Raw genomic sequence first — 18,196 nt, forward strand, 5'->3', positions numbered from 1 at the left:
AGTGACGGTGCGGCCCTTCCCAGGCGTGTGGTGGAAAGTGGTGGTACAGGGCCCAGGACTTGTGTGTGTCAGCCCTGTTCTCAGAGCCCGTGGGTGGAAGCAGAAGCCACTAACTATGAGCTGTAGAACCCCATGACTGCCTGTGTGTGCTTCCCAAGCTCCTAGGAGTGGGCATTGGGAGAGTGTGCTCTAGGAACCCTGGGGAGGGGCCCTAGGCCCAGCCCTGAGAGGCCGCAATGCGGAAGCTGAGATTTGAAGATGATTAGGAATGGGATAACATGGGAGTCCAAGCATGAACGTAGGCCTGAGCAGGAAACTGGATGGTGGGGTGCGGAGAGGCTGGAATTCCTATAGCACGACAGGCAAGGTGAGGGGAAATGGCGAATGTAGCTGGTGAAGCAGTTTGAGGCCGGTTCATGGAGAATTTTCTGTGTCACGGTGAGGAGCATTGATATGATCTCATAGAAAATGGGGAGCCCTTAAGGGTTCTAAATGGGGAGTGACTTTATTTTTAAACAGTTTTGTTGAGATGTCATTCATGTACTATACAATTCATAAACTCAAAGGGTACAACTCATTGACTTTTAGTATATTCAGAGTTGTGCAACCATCACCAAAATTAATTCTTAGAACATTTCCAGCACTGCAAAAAGAAGCCCTGCACCCTTTAGCTATCACTCCCCATTCCCCCCATTCTCCCCAGACTCAGGCAACTGCTAATCTCTTCTGTATCTATAGAGTTGCTTATTCTGGACATTTCATACAGATGGAATCATGTAATATATGGTCTTTTGTATCTGGTTGCTTTCACGTACCATATTTACAGTGTTCATCCATGTTGTAGGATGTATTAATACTTCAGTCCTTCGCCCACCCCAACCCCCAAATACTATTCCATTGCATGGCTGTATCACATTTATCCATTTATCAGTTGATAGACATTTGTGTTGTTTCCACTTTTTGGTTATTATGAATAATGCTTCTAGGGAGTGATGTTTATAGGCCGTTAAACTGGCATTTTGACTACATCACTCAGGCAGAGTCCAGGATACATTTGAAGGGGACAAGAAGAGGCAAAGAGCATCATTAGGTAGTTACGGTAGTCTCCTTGAATGTGTTTTAGCTAAAATCCCATGCAGAACCCAAGTGTATAAGACAGGTGAAGTGGAACTACCCTTGACAGTGGTGTGGAGAACCTAGGATCCCCGCTTCTCTGGAAGTTTGGCGTTTTGAAAATGGCCAGAAGTTAGTCATAGTGGTCAAAGAAGGGTTTCCTATGGGCCATGTGGCTGTCCAGAGGAAGAGGCCAGGAGTGGGCAAGACATGAAATGGAGATTTGAGAGAATCAAAGCATAGGAACTGATGGCTAAGAGAGTAGAAACTGGATCAGACTAACTTTTCTGAAGGCAAGCATTTCTGGGTGGTGGGATGGTGCTGGAGTGAGGAGGCCAGAGAACTGTGAGGTGAGGGAGCTGGATGGGCCCTGACTGGAAATAGTGTTGCCCAGGGTGACAGTGAGGCCTAAGCCAGAGATTGTGACTAGGGACCCTGTGGAGGCTAGAGAAGGGGTTAGGAGGTTATGTGGCCCCAGGTTATGAACTGCAAAAACAATACTTTCTTGGGGTGGTGGGATATGTTTAGGGACAGTGGGGGAGGGAGTGAAATAGGAGGTGGCAGGCCTTGTTTTGGGTGGTGAGCAGGAAGGAATGGTGGAGTGAAAGTCCTGCACTGGAGGACTGTCGGGGGAGCAGTGTCCATGTTGGAGAGGAAGGCAGAGGGGAGGTAGGTTAAGATAGAAGAGGGGGTTGTTTACCATGATGAGGGGCTTCATGGGAGGCTGGATGAGAGAAGGGGGCCTTAGGAAAAGAGCAAGCACTCAGAACTTTGTGCATATTTGTGTGTGTGTGTGTGTGTGTGTGTGTGTGTGTGTGTGTGTCTGAGAGAGGGAGAGAGGGAGAGAGGAGAGAGGAGAGAGAGGCCTGGAGGGGTTTGTATTTGGCCCCTCCATTGAATAGGAGTCTGACACCCCCTCCTGGCCCCTCTCCCTCATTGTCTGGCTTAGACCATTTGCTGGACCGTAGAAACCCTTCAAGGGGCCAGGAGGATCCTGATGCTGGCAGCAACAAGGCATGGCTGGGGGAAAGGAGTTCCTCTCCTAGCAACCTTCATCAGCCCCTCTCCAAGGCCAACCTCTGCAATCTAATGGAAAATGGTAAAATGGTATTCCATATGTGTTTTCAGTTTCAGAATAGTCCTCTGGACCAGCACTTCTCAAAGGTGAAGGTGCACACAAATCCTCTGGGGATCTGTTACAATGCAACTTCTGATTCTACATATCTGGTGGGCAGGAGAGTCTGATTTTCCAACCAGCTCGCAGGAGATGCTTGTAGCATCTCGGAGCAGTGAGCTACATTTCCAAACAGGTTGTTGCTGCTCAGCACCTCTGTGTTGGTATCTCGATGTGGGAAATCAGGAAAGTAGAGGGAAGGAGAATAACCAAATGATTTGGCTCTACTGTTGTCAAGTCTTTTTTGGGCCTTATTTGCATAAGAAACTTGACAGCAGAGTTATTTAGGATACAACAGGTCTTTTTCATGGCGCAGAGCAGGGCTGATGTGTTAGGCAAAGCACCTGTACTGTCCCCCCAGGTCCTCTGGTAGTAAATGTACTTTGAAGCAGGAGAATCAAAATAGTAAGATGGCTGTGAGCATTGCATCTATTCTTGGATTTCATTGTGAGCAAACGTCCTCTTAGGAGGTGATCATTCCTGATAGCATCCTGAAAAATGAGTCGTGGCTAATGACAAAGATCTTGGAGAGGGTAGAACAGCTTTCAAACTGTAGCTGATGGTTTTATAAATGCATTTTCTCCCACAGAAATGGAATTCCTGTGAGTTTTGTGGTGGTGTCCTAACATTTCTTGATAGAAATAGTGGTAATGATAACAAACCTTAGATTTCTAAGAAAATTGGCCTGCTACCTCTCTGACTACCAGTGGGGTATCTACATGTGGATCCTAAGATTTAAATGAGGGCATTCAGAGCTGAGGTTTCAATGAAATTTGCAGAAGTATCATAATAGTCCTATTGAAGAGCGCTTCATGTTCTCTGCCAGGCTGCATACTGGAGAACTATAAGTTTGTGATCAATAATAGATTGTTTTTCTCTTTAGATACTCTGTTTGGAGGCAAGTCAGAGTTTTGGAGGTGTTTGGGCAAAAGTATGACTGAAAATGAAGTGTCATTTCTCACGTGTTTGTAAAATTTTTTATTGCATAATATTTGATCGCTTAAAAAGAATGTATGTAAACACATGTAAAAAGCTTAATGATAAGATGTATGCCCAAGTATCTACCTCCCAACTGAAGACTAGAGCATCAGCCGCACCCAGGGGCTTTCCCGTTTCCTCTCTTCACAAAGGTCTGCTGTCTCACCAGCCTAGAGACAACCATTGTGCTGCATTTTGTGTTGGTCATCCCTGTTGCTCTCTCTCAGAGTGGCTCCCAGCACGTTTATCACTGAGGCGCAGTGTCCAACTTCCTTGTCTGAGGGCCTTCTCAGACGCTGTCCTTTCGCATGTTGTGTCCTGCACCTTATTCCTTTCTGTCAGGCTCGGCCTTGTGTGAGCTCACATGTTTCAGCACCCTCCACCACCTCACAGGCCTGACAGCTGAATTTATACTGTTCCCCAAAGTTTCCCCATTTTTTTAATGATGCAGAAATGGCAATTCTAGTTTTTGATTACTGCAACTATACATTCTCCATAGCAACACTTCAAATGGTAAATCAATCTGTCTCATAATTTATTGAAATACTTTTCTTTTTATGGATATTTAGATTGTTGCACAGTTTTTACTATTATAAACACCAACGCAGTGAACATCCTGTTGCACGGATCCTTGTGCACTAGCCATTTATTTTCCACAAGATAAATCCCAAGAGGTGAAATTGGTGGGTCCCAATGTACATATACTTAGTGCTTTGAAATGTGCATTACCAAATTGTGCCCAAGGTCCAAATTTAAACTCTCCATCACCAATATATAATGTTTCTTTCCTCAAATCCTTGCAAAGACTTTTATCATTGTTTAATCTTTGTCAACTTGAATCAATCATAAGTCTTACTGTTTTTATTTGCATCAATTTAATTGCTTGTGAACTTGAACTGTTTCTTTTAAGGATATTAGGCATTTGCATATCTTCATATTTTAAAAATTACTTGTGAACTGGATTTTAGATCCTGATAAGGTTGATATCTCATTTGCATTTTATATTTTTTTATTTTGGAAATTGTATAACTTATTTTATCCGTTACATTACTTAACACAATTTTCTTTATTACTCTCAAGAGGCTGGTGTTCTATGAGCAGTTTATTTGTACGTTTATTTTTAAGCATGGGAATGGCCATAATACTTTCTGAATACTTACAAGTTTCGGAATGTCCTGGTTGATATGGAATATTTGGGTCACCATCTCTTACTCTCAGATTGCAGGTGTCATTCTAGTGGCTGGTTGGCTTTCTTCCTGTGTCCGCCCTTCTGTCTCTCATGCAGTCATTCTTCCATTCATCCAACACAGTGTTTTACTATGTCCTGGCTCTCAGCTGGAATTTAGTGGTATGGAAGAGAAGATGCGTACCTTTCATGTGGATTTCTTTTCTTAAATTTCCCTGATGGCTGGTTCTTCCAGGATATACTTGAGCCTGTTGGATGCCCTTCCGTAATGTCTTTCTTACTGCTTTTTTCTCTTATCTGCTCTGATCTTTTGCAATTTTTGTCCTACAGATGACTTTCAAGTCTCTTCCTTTTTTTCGCTCATCATCTTTTCCTCTTAAGTATTAGAAGAATTACATAAACTGATTTTTCTGAATCATTAATTTTTTTGTCAGATCTGTTTTTAACTGTATTCACTGTATGAGTTTTCTCATTCACTGTATGAGATTTCTTTCTTAAACAAGTTTTTAATTATTTATTAAAGTAATTATGTACACAGTTAAAAATCATATAATACCTAAAGACTTATCATGAAAAAGAACTCCCTCCACATGTTTTTTCCCTTCCTTTCCTCTTCCCTACAAGCAAACATGTATTTTAAGCTATTTGGGGGGGTGTACTTTTTTCTGTATCTCTAAGTAATAAACTTTTGCTATTTCTTGAAGTATGTATTAAGTTCTGACATTATTTCATGCTACTATACAAGAAGATCAGGACTTAGCACTGTTCACTCCCCACCCCCTCCATCTTTCCAGTATTATAATATCATTATTTTTAGTTGAGTCAATAAACAGTATTTACATCGTTTCTGTAACTGTTAGCCACCACAGAGCCAAGTGCATCCTGTGATTTTTGTTGTTGTTGTTCAGCTCTTTGCTTTCCTGGGAATATGTACTCGTCTTTCTTTTCTTCTTGAAGTTTTGCTGAAAGTATTGTATTTACACCTCCTGCTTCCAAATGTGTGTTTCCCAGGAACTCTCTCGAGGCCTTTCCTGCAGGAGCCCACCTCTGGGGCCTCACGCTGCTCCTTTGTGGACGGGTTGCTTCCCTGGATGCTCAGCATCTGGCCTCAGCCTGGCCTTGGTTTCTCTCCCAGGTCATGACTACTGTTTTTCTGGGTCCCATGCCTTCCCTTCCTCTTTTCTGGGTTATTGTTATTTTGCACAATAATTCTTCATTGTTCCAAATCTGCTCTATTGGCATTTGTACAACATATAGACAAAGTAGGGCAGAGAAAATGTCCCTCCTCCTTTTTTAAGACTCTTGCAAATTGAAGAAACATTTTGAATCACTTAAAGAACACTATTAGTTTAAAATGCTCATGAACAATTTTCTGTTACCAATTATGCATTGGAATATGAAAACTGAAATTGTTTTAGTGTCTCCTTAAACTTTGCAACAGTTCATGATTATTAACCAGACATGTGCCAACAGCAGTGATAGATGTTGACTTAAGTCTAACATAGATATTGACTAAACAGTTGCCTGTTATTTCTGCCTTCAAGTAACTTATGGCCTACAAAACAATAAATGCACACAGGCACAGAAGAGGAGAGAAGCCATTCACTTGGTGCGTGGAGTGAAAGAAGGCTAGTTTCTGGCCTTTCAAATGTCACAGACTGTTGCATCTCTTTTAGTGGAGGGGAAATGGTTATTTCTCTCTCATAACTCTTGAAATTTTACAATTAGTCCCCATTGATGAAAAGTTGGGAAATGTTAGAAATGCAGTCAATACCTTGTTCTCCAACAGTGTTAGGAAATGGACTGCAACATAATGAAAATCCTGGCTGCTAGAATATATAGTTTGCCCTGTATATGGGGTGACCAGTTTTCACAGAATTAGTATATATAATAAAAATGTCACAGGATTATACTCAGACTTGCTCAGTTGTCTCTTCACATTGCAGCATCTTTCAGTGCCTTGATATGGGGGTAATCTTAAACATCACCGTTACCCTCCAGAGTGCAGGCATGTATACCAGTGTAGAATTCTGGGTAGGAGAGGATTCTACCCGGAATCAGTTATGAATAACAAATTACCACATTAAAACACGGCTTACTTCAAAGCATTAAAGTGAATACTTCTGGTTTGGGTCCCCCTGAAGTAAAAGAATTTGGGTTCAGGTAGTTAATTGAGGAGGTCTTTCAAGGAATTACAGTGAGGGATAGAGTTGAGATAGGTAGGGGAAAAGCCTACAAAGGGTGGGTTGATGATTTCTGAGTACCCCTGGGGGACTGTGTAGAACATATCGCAGAGTTGGCACAATGAAGAGTGAGGAAGCTGGGAGTTTGAACCCCCAACTCTCATTTCTCAGTGACTGAGATCACTTCTAGAAGCATTAACTTCCTGACACTTCTGACCTGCCCTGCACTCAGGCTTAGTACCCTCCCACGGCATGGAGGTTTCCTCGGGCAGAGAGGTACCGGTGCTTCAGGTCAGAAGTTGCAGGCTTGAAGGCTGTTGTCCACTGACACTGTAGGTGACGTCTGGGCTGGGGACACGTCGGGCCCTGCCAGTGTCTGCTGTTGGGGTTAACCTGGAAGACTTTAGGGCAGCTGCACTGACAGGTAAACATATGTGTGAGCTGACCTCACACCCCTCAGCATGTCCGTCCCATGATAGCCTAAAACAAGCCACCCCTGGGGCCTAAAGGCTGGAGCCGTTACAGCGTGTGCCGTGCAGTGAGGAGTAGACAAAGGAGACGTAGCTAAGTAAGAATAATGGGAAAGGCAGCTGAACACCCCACTCCCACCCCTGTTATTTTTGCACGCCTAAGAGGGTTTTTGTAAACAAGGGGGAATTAGAAAATAAAATTAGCTTGCATGATTTCAGATGGGAACAGATGCCTGCTTGCCTGATTTTATTTTTTTAATTCCCACAAAAACCTCAAGCAGAGTTAATAATGTATGAAAATTAGGTACCATGTGTGCACTTTGCTTCGTAATGTTTTTGTTAAGCAGCCAATTGATTTAAAAATAACACAACGTGACAACTGACATAATGGCAGGCGCTGTGCTGTATATGGAGACATCCTCTTTGTATGTTCTGTCAGGTTTTCCATTACACAAGGATGTTTTTCAAAGTATTCGGAATTATCACAGAATATGAAAGGATATCAAGTTACAATTTTATGAAACAAACTGCCCGAATATAAATTCCAATTGCTTTTTTAAAAATGGCTTAGTCAACTGCAGGTAATCCATGGAAGTAGGGTTCTATAGGTTGTTTAAAATTGCACAGTAGATTCATACTTCTCTCTTCTCAAATTTTTGCCAATATAATTTGCTGATTGGTATTGGGCCTTTTCTTCTTCCCCCTGCCCGCTCTCTGCCACTCTGGCCTGTAAGTAACAGAAAGAAACAGGGAGAAACAAAAGCTCACGGACCCAGGGGTTTCCAATAGCTCAAGAGATGTCCTGATTTTGAAGGCAAAATGAGTCTCTGCGAAGCTGACACATGAGCACCGGATGAGCAATTGAAGCGTCCTCGCCTAGAGTTTGAGTGCAGGCCTCTGTCATTTTCTAAAGGCACCACTCCCGAAGGTGTCCCTTCCCTGATGAAGGGAAGCAGGCTGCTCCGGTTACTGCGCTGGCCCCTTTGGGCTTTACCAACTGTGCATGGCAGTACTGGAAGGCTGCTTCCTGGCTTCTGTGTCTACAGTAGCAGCGTGCACTGAGGCCCAGGCAAGTCCAGTAACCAGCCAGCCCCGAGCAGGTTCATTGCAGATTGAATATCTCTGTATCCAACGGCATGCTTTACTTATACATTGCCTTGAAATTTTCAGTTATTCAACAAAAGAAATGGCTACTGTTGGCTTGTTTTATTTATCTGCAGGAAGAGAGAATGATCACATAGGACAGTTTAAATGACTTGACAGAGTCAGGGCATTTTTTAGTGGCAGTCGGAGTTGATGGACACTGAGCATTGTGGAAAGCTATTGAGCTGAGTTAACGGGCTGACGGGGGTGGGACATTTTGTTGAAAGGAACCTGGGGGGCGTATTCTTTCTTTGCAGTTTCTTGTGATTGCCCAGTTGTGCCTCCTGACATCAGCAGGGCCACAGGTGTGGGCCTGCACCCTCAGAGTAATAACACCTTATGGTATTTTAAAAAGTAATTGCAGAGGAGACATTTGATCTTTATGACTTGCACCATAAGACTTTCTTGGAATCTTTGCAAGGGGTCGGTTGGAACAGAACTTTTCCATCTACACTACGGTCTATAAAAATCATAGTAACTGACTTCATGAGGCTTGAATTGTTCTTTTATTATTTTCTTCACTCTCTAATTAGATTTTGCTCATATGCAGGACAGAACAGTCTGGCAGGAAGTAACCAGCATTAAAATAACTCAAAGATAGGTCTGTGCCTGGCATGGCCCTAGCAAGAATAGACAGGGTTTGCTGTCCTGGACCTGTGGCTAATCCCAGAAGCCCCTGTCCAGGTGAGCGTTTGCTCCAAATGGAAGCCAGGTCGACCAGAAGCTTGGCCCAGAGTCCAGAGTCCTGGCCCTCTTCCCAGCCTGGCTGCTGCCTGGATGTGGCCTTGGGCGTGCTGTCTCTCAACTGATCTCACTTCCACAGTGCTCAATAGCAATCTGGGAATGATAATAATAATAATAATAATAATAATAATAATAATATCTGCCTTTGACTTCTTGGAATGCTTAACATGACAAATTGTCAGAATCTGAGGGGTCATTTATTTCCTGAGTGTGCAGGCAAACTTTAAAGAGCTGAAATTAACATTTCAGGTTATGTCCATGGGCCCTTTAAGGAAGGAAAGGAAGATGCTCTTCCCTTCCCTTTCCGCTTTTCCTTTCCTTTCCTTTTCTTTTCTCTTTTCCTTCCCTTTCTTTTCTTTTCTTTCTTGTCAACAGTAGGCTCAAAAAAGAGAAAGAGTAAGATCTGCGATGGATTTCATGAGACACGTGAGGACATCTACAAGAAGCTGTAATTTCTCACCATCAGTCCTCCAAGTCATGTTGGAAGCAAGTTTCATACACCGTCTCATGCTAAGAGTAGTCCTCCCATCGGAGTCCCGGGTACCTGTTTTGTTCTGAAATGACTGGCAAATAAATCAGTTTTCTAGAACCCCTTCAAAACTGCATCTGGCGCTTAACAGGTTGGATGTTCTTGAGAGAAACAGGCAGGGGTGATGGCAACAGCAGACACAGATCCTCACTGCCAGCTCTGTGTAAGCCGTTCCTGCCAGCTCTGTGTGAGCCATAGGTGTTATCAGTTGCCAGGCAGCAAACCTTGTCTGAGCTTCCCCTGGAGCGAATGGCATCTTTGGGAGGCCAAGTCTGACTGTACATGGAGCACTGAGCTCTCAGATTTATTCCTCAAGGTGTTTCTTGCAGCTCATTACTGTCCACGGAAGCCTGAAGTTGCTCATTTTGTGTTTTATGTCCTCGTCACACCGGATCATTCCGTAGTGTGAAGGGGTCAGTCTTTAAAGATGCTTCAGAAGTGCTATTTTATGTGTGAAAGAACGGGGCAGGTAAGAACGATTCCCTGTTTCTTTGATGCTTCTCATGTCTCGAAGCATGTGCAAATGCTGTCCTCTGCCCTCAGTGTCCTGAGTGTCATTCTGGGCCAGCAGCCTCATTATCATTTACCGAAAAGCAGATGGAGGCAGGTGGGATTCAATGGCCTGCCGAAGAATCTCTGTTTTCCCTTTTCCTGCTGCTCCTGTCTTGGGAGAAGGGACTCCTCTAGAGTGCTGACACTCAGTGTGCACTGCTGTGTGGTTCCAGTGCTATTTCCTTCTCGCACATGCTGGTGATGAACTACTTAGTCACATAGCTGACAAAGGCAAAAGTTTGAGCTTGTCTTCCTTCCAAGGCCATCACCTGGTCACTCTTCTTAATTGTCTTAATTAATGGGGAACTGAGAAAAATTTGTTCCCAGGGCTCCCTCACACTGGCAGTGCCCAGCCTGCTGTGCTTTGCCACGTCTGGTCTGTCCCCCACGTCTTTGATGATGGTTCCCACCAGTAGTGCATTGACTTACCTGCCACTCCCAGACAGGGACACTTCAGTTACTTCCAGTGGTGCACCCTAACCATAATTCACCTCTCGCTCTTTCTCAGCTGTTCCTGGGTTGTCCGTTCCCTCACCTTGGTCTCTTGTTCTTCAGCCTCCTTGAGCAGCCCTTAACTTTTTTGTTTCTGCTCAGATGGCCTACACTACCTTATGCGCCTCCCCTAAATGTTTCTGGCAGTGAAGAGTGAGTACACAGAGGATGATGCTGGTCTCTGCAATTTGCGTGCTTTCTTAGCCTTCCATCAGGACCTTGACTCCCACCCCACCCTCAGCCCCGGCTTCCATTGCCATGCCCGCCTCAACCATCTCCTTCCTGACCTCCCTGAACCTCGGGGCTTGCCCCCAACTTGAGGCTCTCTGGCCACCCTGTGTTCCTTGCTGTGATGCTCTGATGTTCACTCCTTTCTTTGGCTGCTCCCCTGCTCTGGCTGGTCCCTGAGGTCCCGGTCCTGTTTTCTGGGCTGTACTTTCTCCTGATGCTAGCAGCTGGGCTATGCCCTGCTCCATGCCTGCCCCATCTCAGTGGGTGGGCCTGGGGCCAAACTCATCTTCCTCACCCTGGTATGATCTTCCACTGCCATTGACAGGCCATAGGGCCTTTTCCCGAGTACAAGTGCCAGGGACATTAGACAGCTAGCTCTGTGCCTTTGGTGCTCTATCCCCACTCTGCTTCCTTATCCAGCCTGTTCCCAGCTGATTAAAGTTCAGTAATTGTTGTATTTACCCCTTCTTACTTATTCAGCCATCAGGGCAAAAACATACAGGCACACTGAGGTCCTGTAGCAGCTCGTTGCTAAACCACGAAGGAGCTGGACTCATATTAGGACCAGTTTTTCTTTAATTTGGTAAATGGAGATGGCCTTGAGGTCCCGCCCCATATATTTTCTACCAATCAAAACATGAGTGAAAGATGACAGCTTGGCCTGCTGTGTGCTGAGGTAGAATGGGGGTGGGGGCATTGCCAGCATCCCGGCTTTCTCCACTTTAAAATGGGTATTATAATAGTACCCTTCATACTTGCCAAGTACTGTGAACAGGGCCTGGCTCATCGTAAGTGGGGACTGCCAATCATTCATCTGGTAGACAGTCATCCCCAGAAAGCCAGGGGCTCTGCTTTATCTTCTTCCGTGTCCCTGGCATCTAGAATAGGGCATGACTTACAGCTGGTGCTCAGAAATATCTGTTAAATGAAGTTCCTAGATTAAGAGGGCATGTAGCTCCCTGGAAAGAAAATGGAGTTTTGTGTCTAGAGGCCTGGAGTTTGCTCCCATCTCAGCTATTCACATGCTGAAAAACCTTAAACAAGTCCCATTACCCACTGACCATCCATTTTCTCATTTATTTCAGTAGATATGAGATATTTTGCTTTCAGCTACAAGTGCTACAGACTTACCCGAGTGTGGCTTAAAACAGTAAGGAGCTTGATGACCTCCCGTACAGGACAGCTAATTCCTCCCACTCAGCCCTGCTGGGGTCTCCAGAGGCCTCTGTGTACCTCTGGACGTCCCCTCCTCGTTCTGAGAGCTGCCACCATTCCAAAGTCCCCTGGGTCTCTTTGCATCTGTATCTATTAGGTAGGGATGCCTTTCTCTGAGGCCCCCTGCAGCTCCCTCAGGTCCCGTTGGCTGTGATTTCTCTCACGTGCCTGTGTGATAGCAGGTCAGACATTGCCATTTCTGAAATAGCCGGCTGCTGGTGCCAGCAGGGGAGGGAGGAAGGAGCTAGGCAGATGACTATCTGTGGTGCAGGCAGCTGACAGTGGCTTCTCCATGGGATGGTGATGGTAATATAACTGTTACTGAGTTGTTATGAGCAAACAGGATTACACAGGTGGAGGTGCAACATGGGGGTCCCTAACAGGTAGCCCATATCTATTCCATTGATAGTACATTTGCCCAGATACATGTTTAGAAAGAAAATGTGAATGCCTTTAGGTGGAGCCTGTCCTCTCCAGTGTGGCCACAGTCGGCACCATGCTTTATTGTCTTATACTTAGTTACTTCGCTCATTTTGCTACCAGCCTGGTTCTTCAATTTAAGTTTGCTGGCTCTGCGGTAGAACATTGTAATACCCATGTTTAAATAGTTCATTCTTACCTTGTGCAATTAGAGCATGGACATCTTAATTAAAAAGAAATTATTTTTTCAGTGGATTTAATCATGCGTTGGGGAGGTTTGGATCTAGATATTCTAGTCTTTCCTGCTTTGGTCCCCCTTTTCTGAGACCCACCAGAAGAGGTACAGGCAGCTGTAGGACAGTAACCTGGCGCCTGGTGCTGTCTGTGCCCAGCGCTGCTTTGGAAGGTTGGATTTTTCTCTAAGACACTAGAGCCAGTGTGGTTTGGACAGTGTCTCCTTTGCAGTGTGCACTCTCTCATCAGTTAATTAAAAACAAGCAAACAAACCAAAAACCAAAAGTACTCCATTTTAGTGTTTGTAGATAATGTGTTCACAGGGCCCGTAGTGATCTCTGTTTCTCCTTGACAAGCATCTCCCTGCTAATTTGAAAGCTGCTGAGAGTCTACATCGGTCCACATACAGTACCAATTTCTTTTCTTCCTCTTTTTCTTTCTCATTTGTTTCCTAAAAAAATAAAAATAAAAAAAAATCTTGCCTTGAGATGTAAATTCCACATTTTGGCTACATTGGATTCCAAGTTTTCTGAGAAAAGGCTTAAATTTATAAGGTTAGTTCACAATGTTCTCACAGAGAGCTTTACTTTGAGGCATGGAGCCATATGTGGTTGGAATTGTTTTAAGATAAATAATGTGAGAGAATCAGCATTACGTTGTTTACAGAAACTTGGGTTATGCCTGTTGCTTAAATAATTGTCACACATGATTTACAAGCATGGTCCATGGTGGGATGGGAGGTCAAATTGATGTTTCCAGTTTTGTACTCTTGATGGTATCTCTGAATCAGGGCGGTGTTGTGAGGACTGGAGAGCCTCTGGGAAACCTGCTTTAATTCAGAATTGTTCCCTATCACCCTCTCAAGCTCTGGCTTCTCAACAGCTTTAAAGAGTGGAAAGTGACTGACAGGTTGTTTCACAAACTGGCCTTTGCAGGAGATTGAGCTTGAGCAGTGAGGGGAGGCTCGGTTTGGTTATGTCACTGGTGATATTCACATTTTCTATATTTACCTCTAAACAGGGGGAAACGAACCAGAAAGAATCTCTTTTTAAAATAAAACTCATGCTTTCTCAGTGCCTGACTTGAACACGTTCATGATTTTATATATGGATATGCCTTTGTGATCTCAGCCTGTGGATAACACATGTGTGTAACACACGTGTATGTAAACACATATGCAGACCCTGATGCAGATGGAAGCTGCTGGCAGCAGAAGGCAGTGTCACACTTCACTGCAGAACATTGATTTCCAGATGTTTGAATTTCATGAACTAGGTATATAAAAAGTGAGAAAGAAATTGGGGGGTCCAGCATGAATTGACAACATCATGTTTTCCAAGATCGTTAAAGGTTTTGTGTGTGATGGATATTAACTAGATTTATTCTGGTGATCATTTTGCCATACAGTTGACCCTCGAACAACCAATGTTTGAACTGCACAGGTCCACTTATAAACGGTTTCTTTTCTCTAGCTCACGTTATTATAAGAACACAGTATATAATACATGTACATACAAAATATTGTTAGTTGACTGTTTATGTTATTGGTAAGGCTTACAATCAACAATAGGCTGTTAGTAGTTATATTTTGGAAGAATCAAAAGTTATGTGCACATTTTTGACTACGTGGCGGGGGTGGGATGGGGAAGCAGTATCAGCACCCTTAGCCCCTGCACTGTTCAAAGGTCAACTGTATATATAAATACCTAATCATTATGTTGTACACCTGAAAGTAATATAATTATCTCAAAAAATTTTTTAAATTGTGGTAAAATGCACATAGCATAAAATTTACCATCCTAGTAAGAATTTTAAGTGTACAGTTCAACAATGTTAAGTACATTTACATTATGTAATCTAAGATCATTTTGCAAAAAGAAGCAAGACAAAAGGACCTCATTTACTATCCTAATTGTTTCATGAAAGAGAGTATTTTAACACCAAAAGGGAAACGTAGAAGGAAGGCTGTCATCTTAGATGCAAGAAATTCCTCCCTAATTTGTGGTAGAATAGTACAGAGAAAAATAATCATCCATGGAAAAATAATAGTACAGAGAAAAATATAGCAAGTAGTTCTGTATAGCTTTGACTCAGATTTTAAAAAGGGTAACCTTTTGTCATCTTTGCTCCAGTTATTCCTATTCAAAGTGCCTATACACAAACTGTTTGTTACGAGGCCATGGCAAGACAAAGAGCTTGCACCTGAATGAAATCAGCTACACCACTAAGCACACAATTTAGTGGCTGATACTTTTCACAGAAAGACTTTGTTGACAAAGGAAGCTGTGTGTCGTTTTACATCCCGCACGAGCATCTTATCATCAATGGTCCAAATACCAGTAGCAAGCACTTCACATAGTAGCACTGGGCAGCAGCCCTGTTCTAGATCTGGTGGTGTTTTTACAGAAGTAAAAATTGATGGTTACAGTGGAAGCCCATATGTATTCATTCCAGTATGATCCCATTCTCTTCTCTTTCCTGCCAAAGTTAACTCGTGTACTGCAGTTGCTTTGTATTATCCTGCTGCATACTGTATCTGCACGAGCCCATTAGAATATTTAGTATTGTTTTGTGTAAATGGGATCCTGCTTTAGCCTTCTGAAGCTTAGCTTGGTTTGCATAATACGATTTTAAAGACTTAAACCATTTTGATACGTGTAGATCGGCTTTACATTATCGCTTTATGTGACTATACCACATTGTATTTATCTGTTCTCCTGTCAGTGGACCTTTGGGTTGTTTGTAGTTGTTTGCTGACACAAACAACACCACAGTACACCTTCTTATCAGCTTTTCTTGTGCATGTGAGACTGAATTTATCCAGGGGAGTTATCTGGGAGGAGAGTTGGTGGGTCAAAGGTGAAGCAATGTCTTCATTCGGAAAATCTAATTAGCATGTTAACCAACCTAGTTGTTTACTGCAGCTTTTCATGTAAATGGGGATAGGAAAGACAAGTCAGTCATCAATAAATTTGGTTTTTTGGACCAAATTGAGAGCTGCTGATTGTTGATCTATCTAAAGGTTTAGCTCAAAGTCTGTCTGTAACAGATCTGGCTGGTTGGTTATAGTGACTTTTCTTTGGATATGGCACAGGGACCAGCAGGAAGAGGACAACCCTTCAATTCATTAAGTTTCCCTCTTTCCACGTAGACCAGAGAATGTTTGCAGTCTTGGTCTGGGACGCGGATGAAACTGGGTGTTGCTGTCTCTTGGGCTTTGTTACAGATGGCTTTTTTGGTCCAAGAAAATCCCATATGTCAAAGCTGGGCCAGTCTTCTCTGCATGTTTCTTAGTTGGCATTTTTGGAGTGGCCATGCTATTGCTCAAAGTGTTAAATGATCTAAGTTTCTGTCAACCGTCTAGTCTGATTTCTTTGAACAAATTGGGGAGATATCCAGGGGAAAAGTGGACCCAGGTGCCTTTGGGATTGGACATTGCTCCCATGGCCAGCATCCCTGTGTAGCCACCACATTGCCTGCTAGGAGCACTTGGGGTTTTGGCTGTGGACGAGTGAGTCAAGCTCAGTCTCAAAGAACAACCTGAGAACAGACAATGTCTAAATGTGCTTGTATTTTATTCACAGCCTCATTGTTATCTTTAGCAAATAGTGGAGTGTTTTGATCACTCTTTAAAAAACAATAAGTGGGACGACAGCTTGATAAGAAAAAGCTATAGAGACAACAAAGAAAAAAAGAACAGACTAAAAGCCTTTTCACTTATAGGGCTCATCTCAGCCTGTCAAAAAAGACTGTTAGTTGACTATTTCCAAACACTGCATGACAAGTTGAGTTATGAGGGAAAGTCTGAGAGAGATTATACATATGACTGATCTGTGTTAATGATTCAGGTGCCTTACTGATAAACATTTTATGTATAATTTGGTATAATACATCTGACCCACTGTGGTCACCAGATTATCAGACAAAAACTTTTTCAATGGTTGCTGCTTGTGAAGTAATTGGTGTTTTAGATATACAGGCACATGTTTACACTTGCAAAATAATTTCTTTTACTTTTTATAATCAGCTGTCAAAGCTTGAAAAACAGCAGCAGAGGAAAGAAAAGACCAGAGCCAAAGGGCCTTCTGAATCAAGCAAAGAAAGAAACGCTCCTCGAAAAGAAGACCGCAGTGCCAGCAGTGGGGCTGAGGGCGACGTGTCTTCTGAACGGGAACCGTAGACTTCAGGGATGGAACTCAGGTAGGAGAGTCCCCTCCCTGCATAGGTCTGTCTTCACACATTTTGGGCAAACATCAATGAATAGAGAACAGAATGGCTTTTGAGACCAAACTCATTTTACGAATATTCATCCATAGCTTCTTTAATTCACTGACTTCTAGGATGGAGACAAAAGTTGAGATGTGGGAGGGTCAGGTACCCATGCCCTGGGGTGTTCACCTAGGTGGTTCTGTGTGTGTTCACCTAGGTGGTCCTCAGTTGCCTATGTCAGTTTACAACTGCTGCTACTATTAACATTTCTAGAGTGTTCGCAGATCCGGCATCCAGACCAGGAGCTTCCGATAAGCTCTTGCCTTTGGTCCATCCTCTCCATTCTTGTTCTCCAGTGGGGCAGCTCCAGTGGAGACCATCATTATCTGCAGCAGCCTTCTGTCATAATTTCCTGCCTCATGTCCCAGCATCCTTCACTTCATCCCACATGGCATTGCGCGTTAACGTCCTGAAACAGGGTTTTATTCTCATCACTTCCACACCCAGGAATTCATCTCGCTTCACTGTAGCATTAACTCCACCTCCCTGCTTGAAGATCAGAGGCCTCATACTTGATCCAACCATCTTATGGCCCATTGCTCAAGTTCATTTCCCCAGTGAGCGCATTATCAGGAGCCTCTTACTTTCCAGAATTCACAAGTTCAGGGAGCAGTGTAGAAAGAATTATGCTGCAGTATGGTGCATTGTGGTGGTGATGGGACATGGGGTGGGGTAAAGAGGGACGTCACGGAGGCTCCATGGAGGGGAGGACTCTGAAACTGGACCTCGAAGAACATGTAGAAATGTGGAGATGAGGGGTGAGGGTAGGGAGCTGCCTAAGCCAAGAGAAGAGCAGATGCAAATTTGGGGACAGGGACAAGGACAGATGAGTTTGGGAACTGAGATAGTGAAGAATGGCTGAAGTATTGGGGACAAGTAGGGGTTTGTCTGGAGAGCTTGTCTGAAGTTAGAGAAGGAGGGGAGTTCTGGGCCATTAGGATCTGGTGTGCAACTCTAAGAAATTTGGATTTCATCCTGTAGTGATGGGGAGCCTCTGAAAGGTTTTAAGTGGACAAGTGACATAATCAGATACAAAGTTTAAAAAGATCACTCAAAGCAGCCCTGGGGAGCGAGGCTGGAAGCAGATAGGCCACTTTGGAAGCAGTTGCAGAAATCAAGAGAGGATCAAGGTCTGGGTGTACATTTTGGAGCCTTTAGCTTATAGACTGTGGTTCAAACCAAATCAACATGTAGGTTTGTCCTGGAGATGCCCAGTTGCAGGAGAGAAGAACATTCATAAGGTGGTTTTCTGCCTTCTCTTTC

General features: G+C 43.6%; 1 protein-coding gene across 1 annotated transcript in view; it reads left to right on the forward strand.

The window, feature by feature from the left end:
- Positions 1-18,196, forward strand: part of DTD1 (D-aminoacyl-tRNA deacylase 1) — a 192,029-nt gene that overhangs the window by 157,599 nt on the left and 16,234 nt on the right. The window contains exon 5 of the mRNA XM_081034398.1: positions 16,692-16,864. Coding sequence (XP_080890524.1) covers positions 16,692-16,844 — 153 coding nt within the window. The 3' untranslated portion in view covers positions 16,845-16,864. The remainder of the gene's footprint in view (positions 1-16,691; positions 16,865-18,196) is intronic.

The sequence above is a fragment of the Rhinolophus hipposideros genome, assembly GCF_964194185.1.
Source record: "Rhinolophus hipposideros genome assembly, chromosome: 22".
Lineage (NCBI taxonomy): Eukaryota > Metazoa > Chordata > Mammalia > Chiroptera > Rhinolophidae > Rhinolophus > Rhinolophus hipposideros.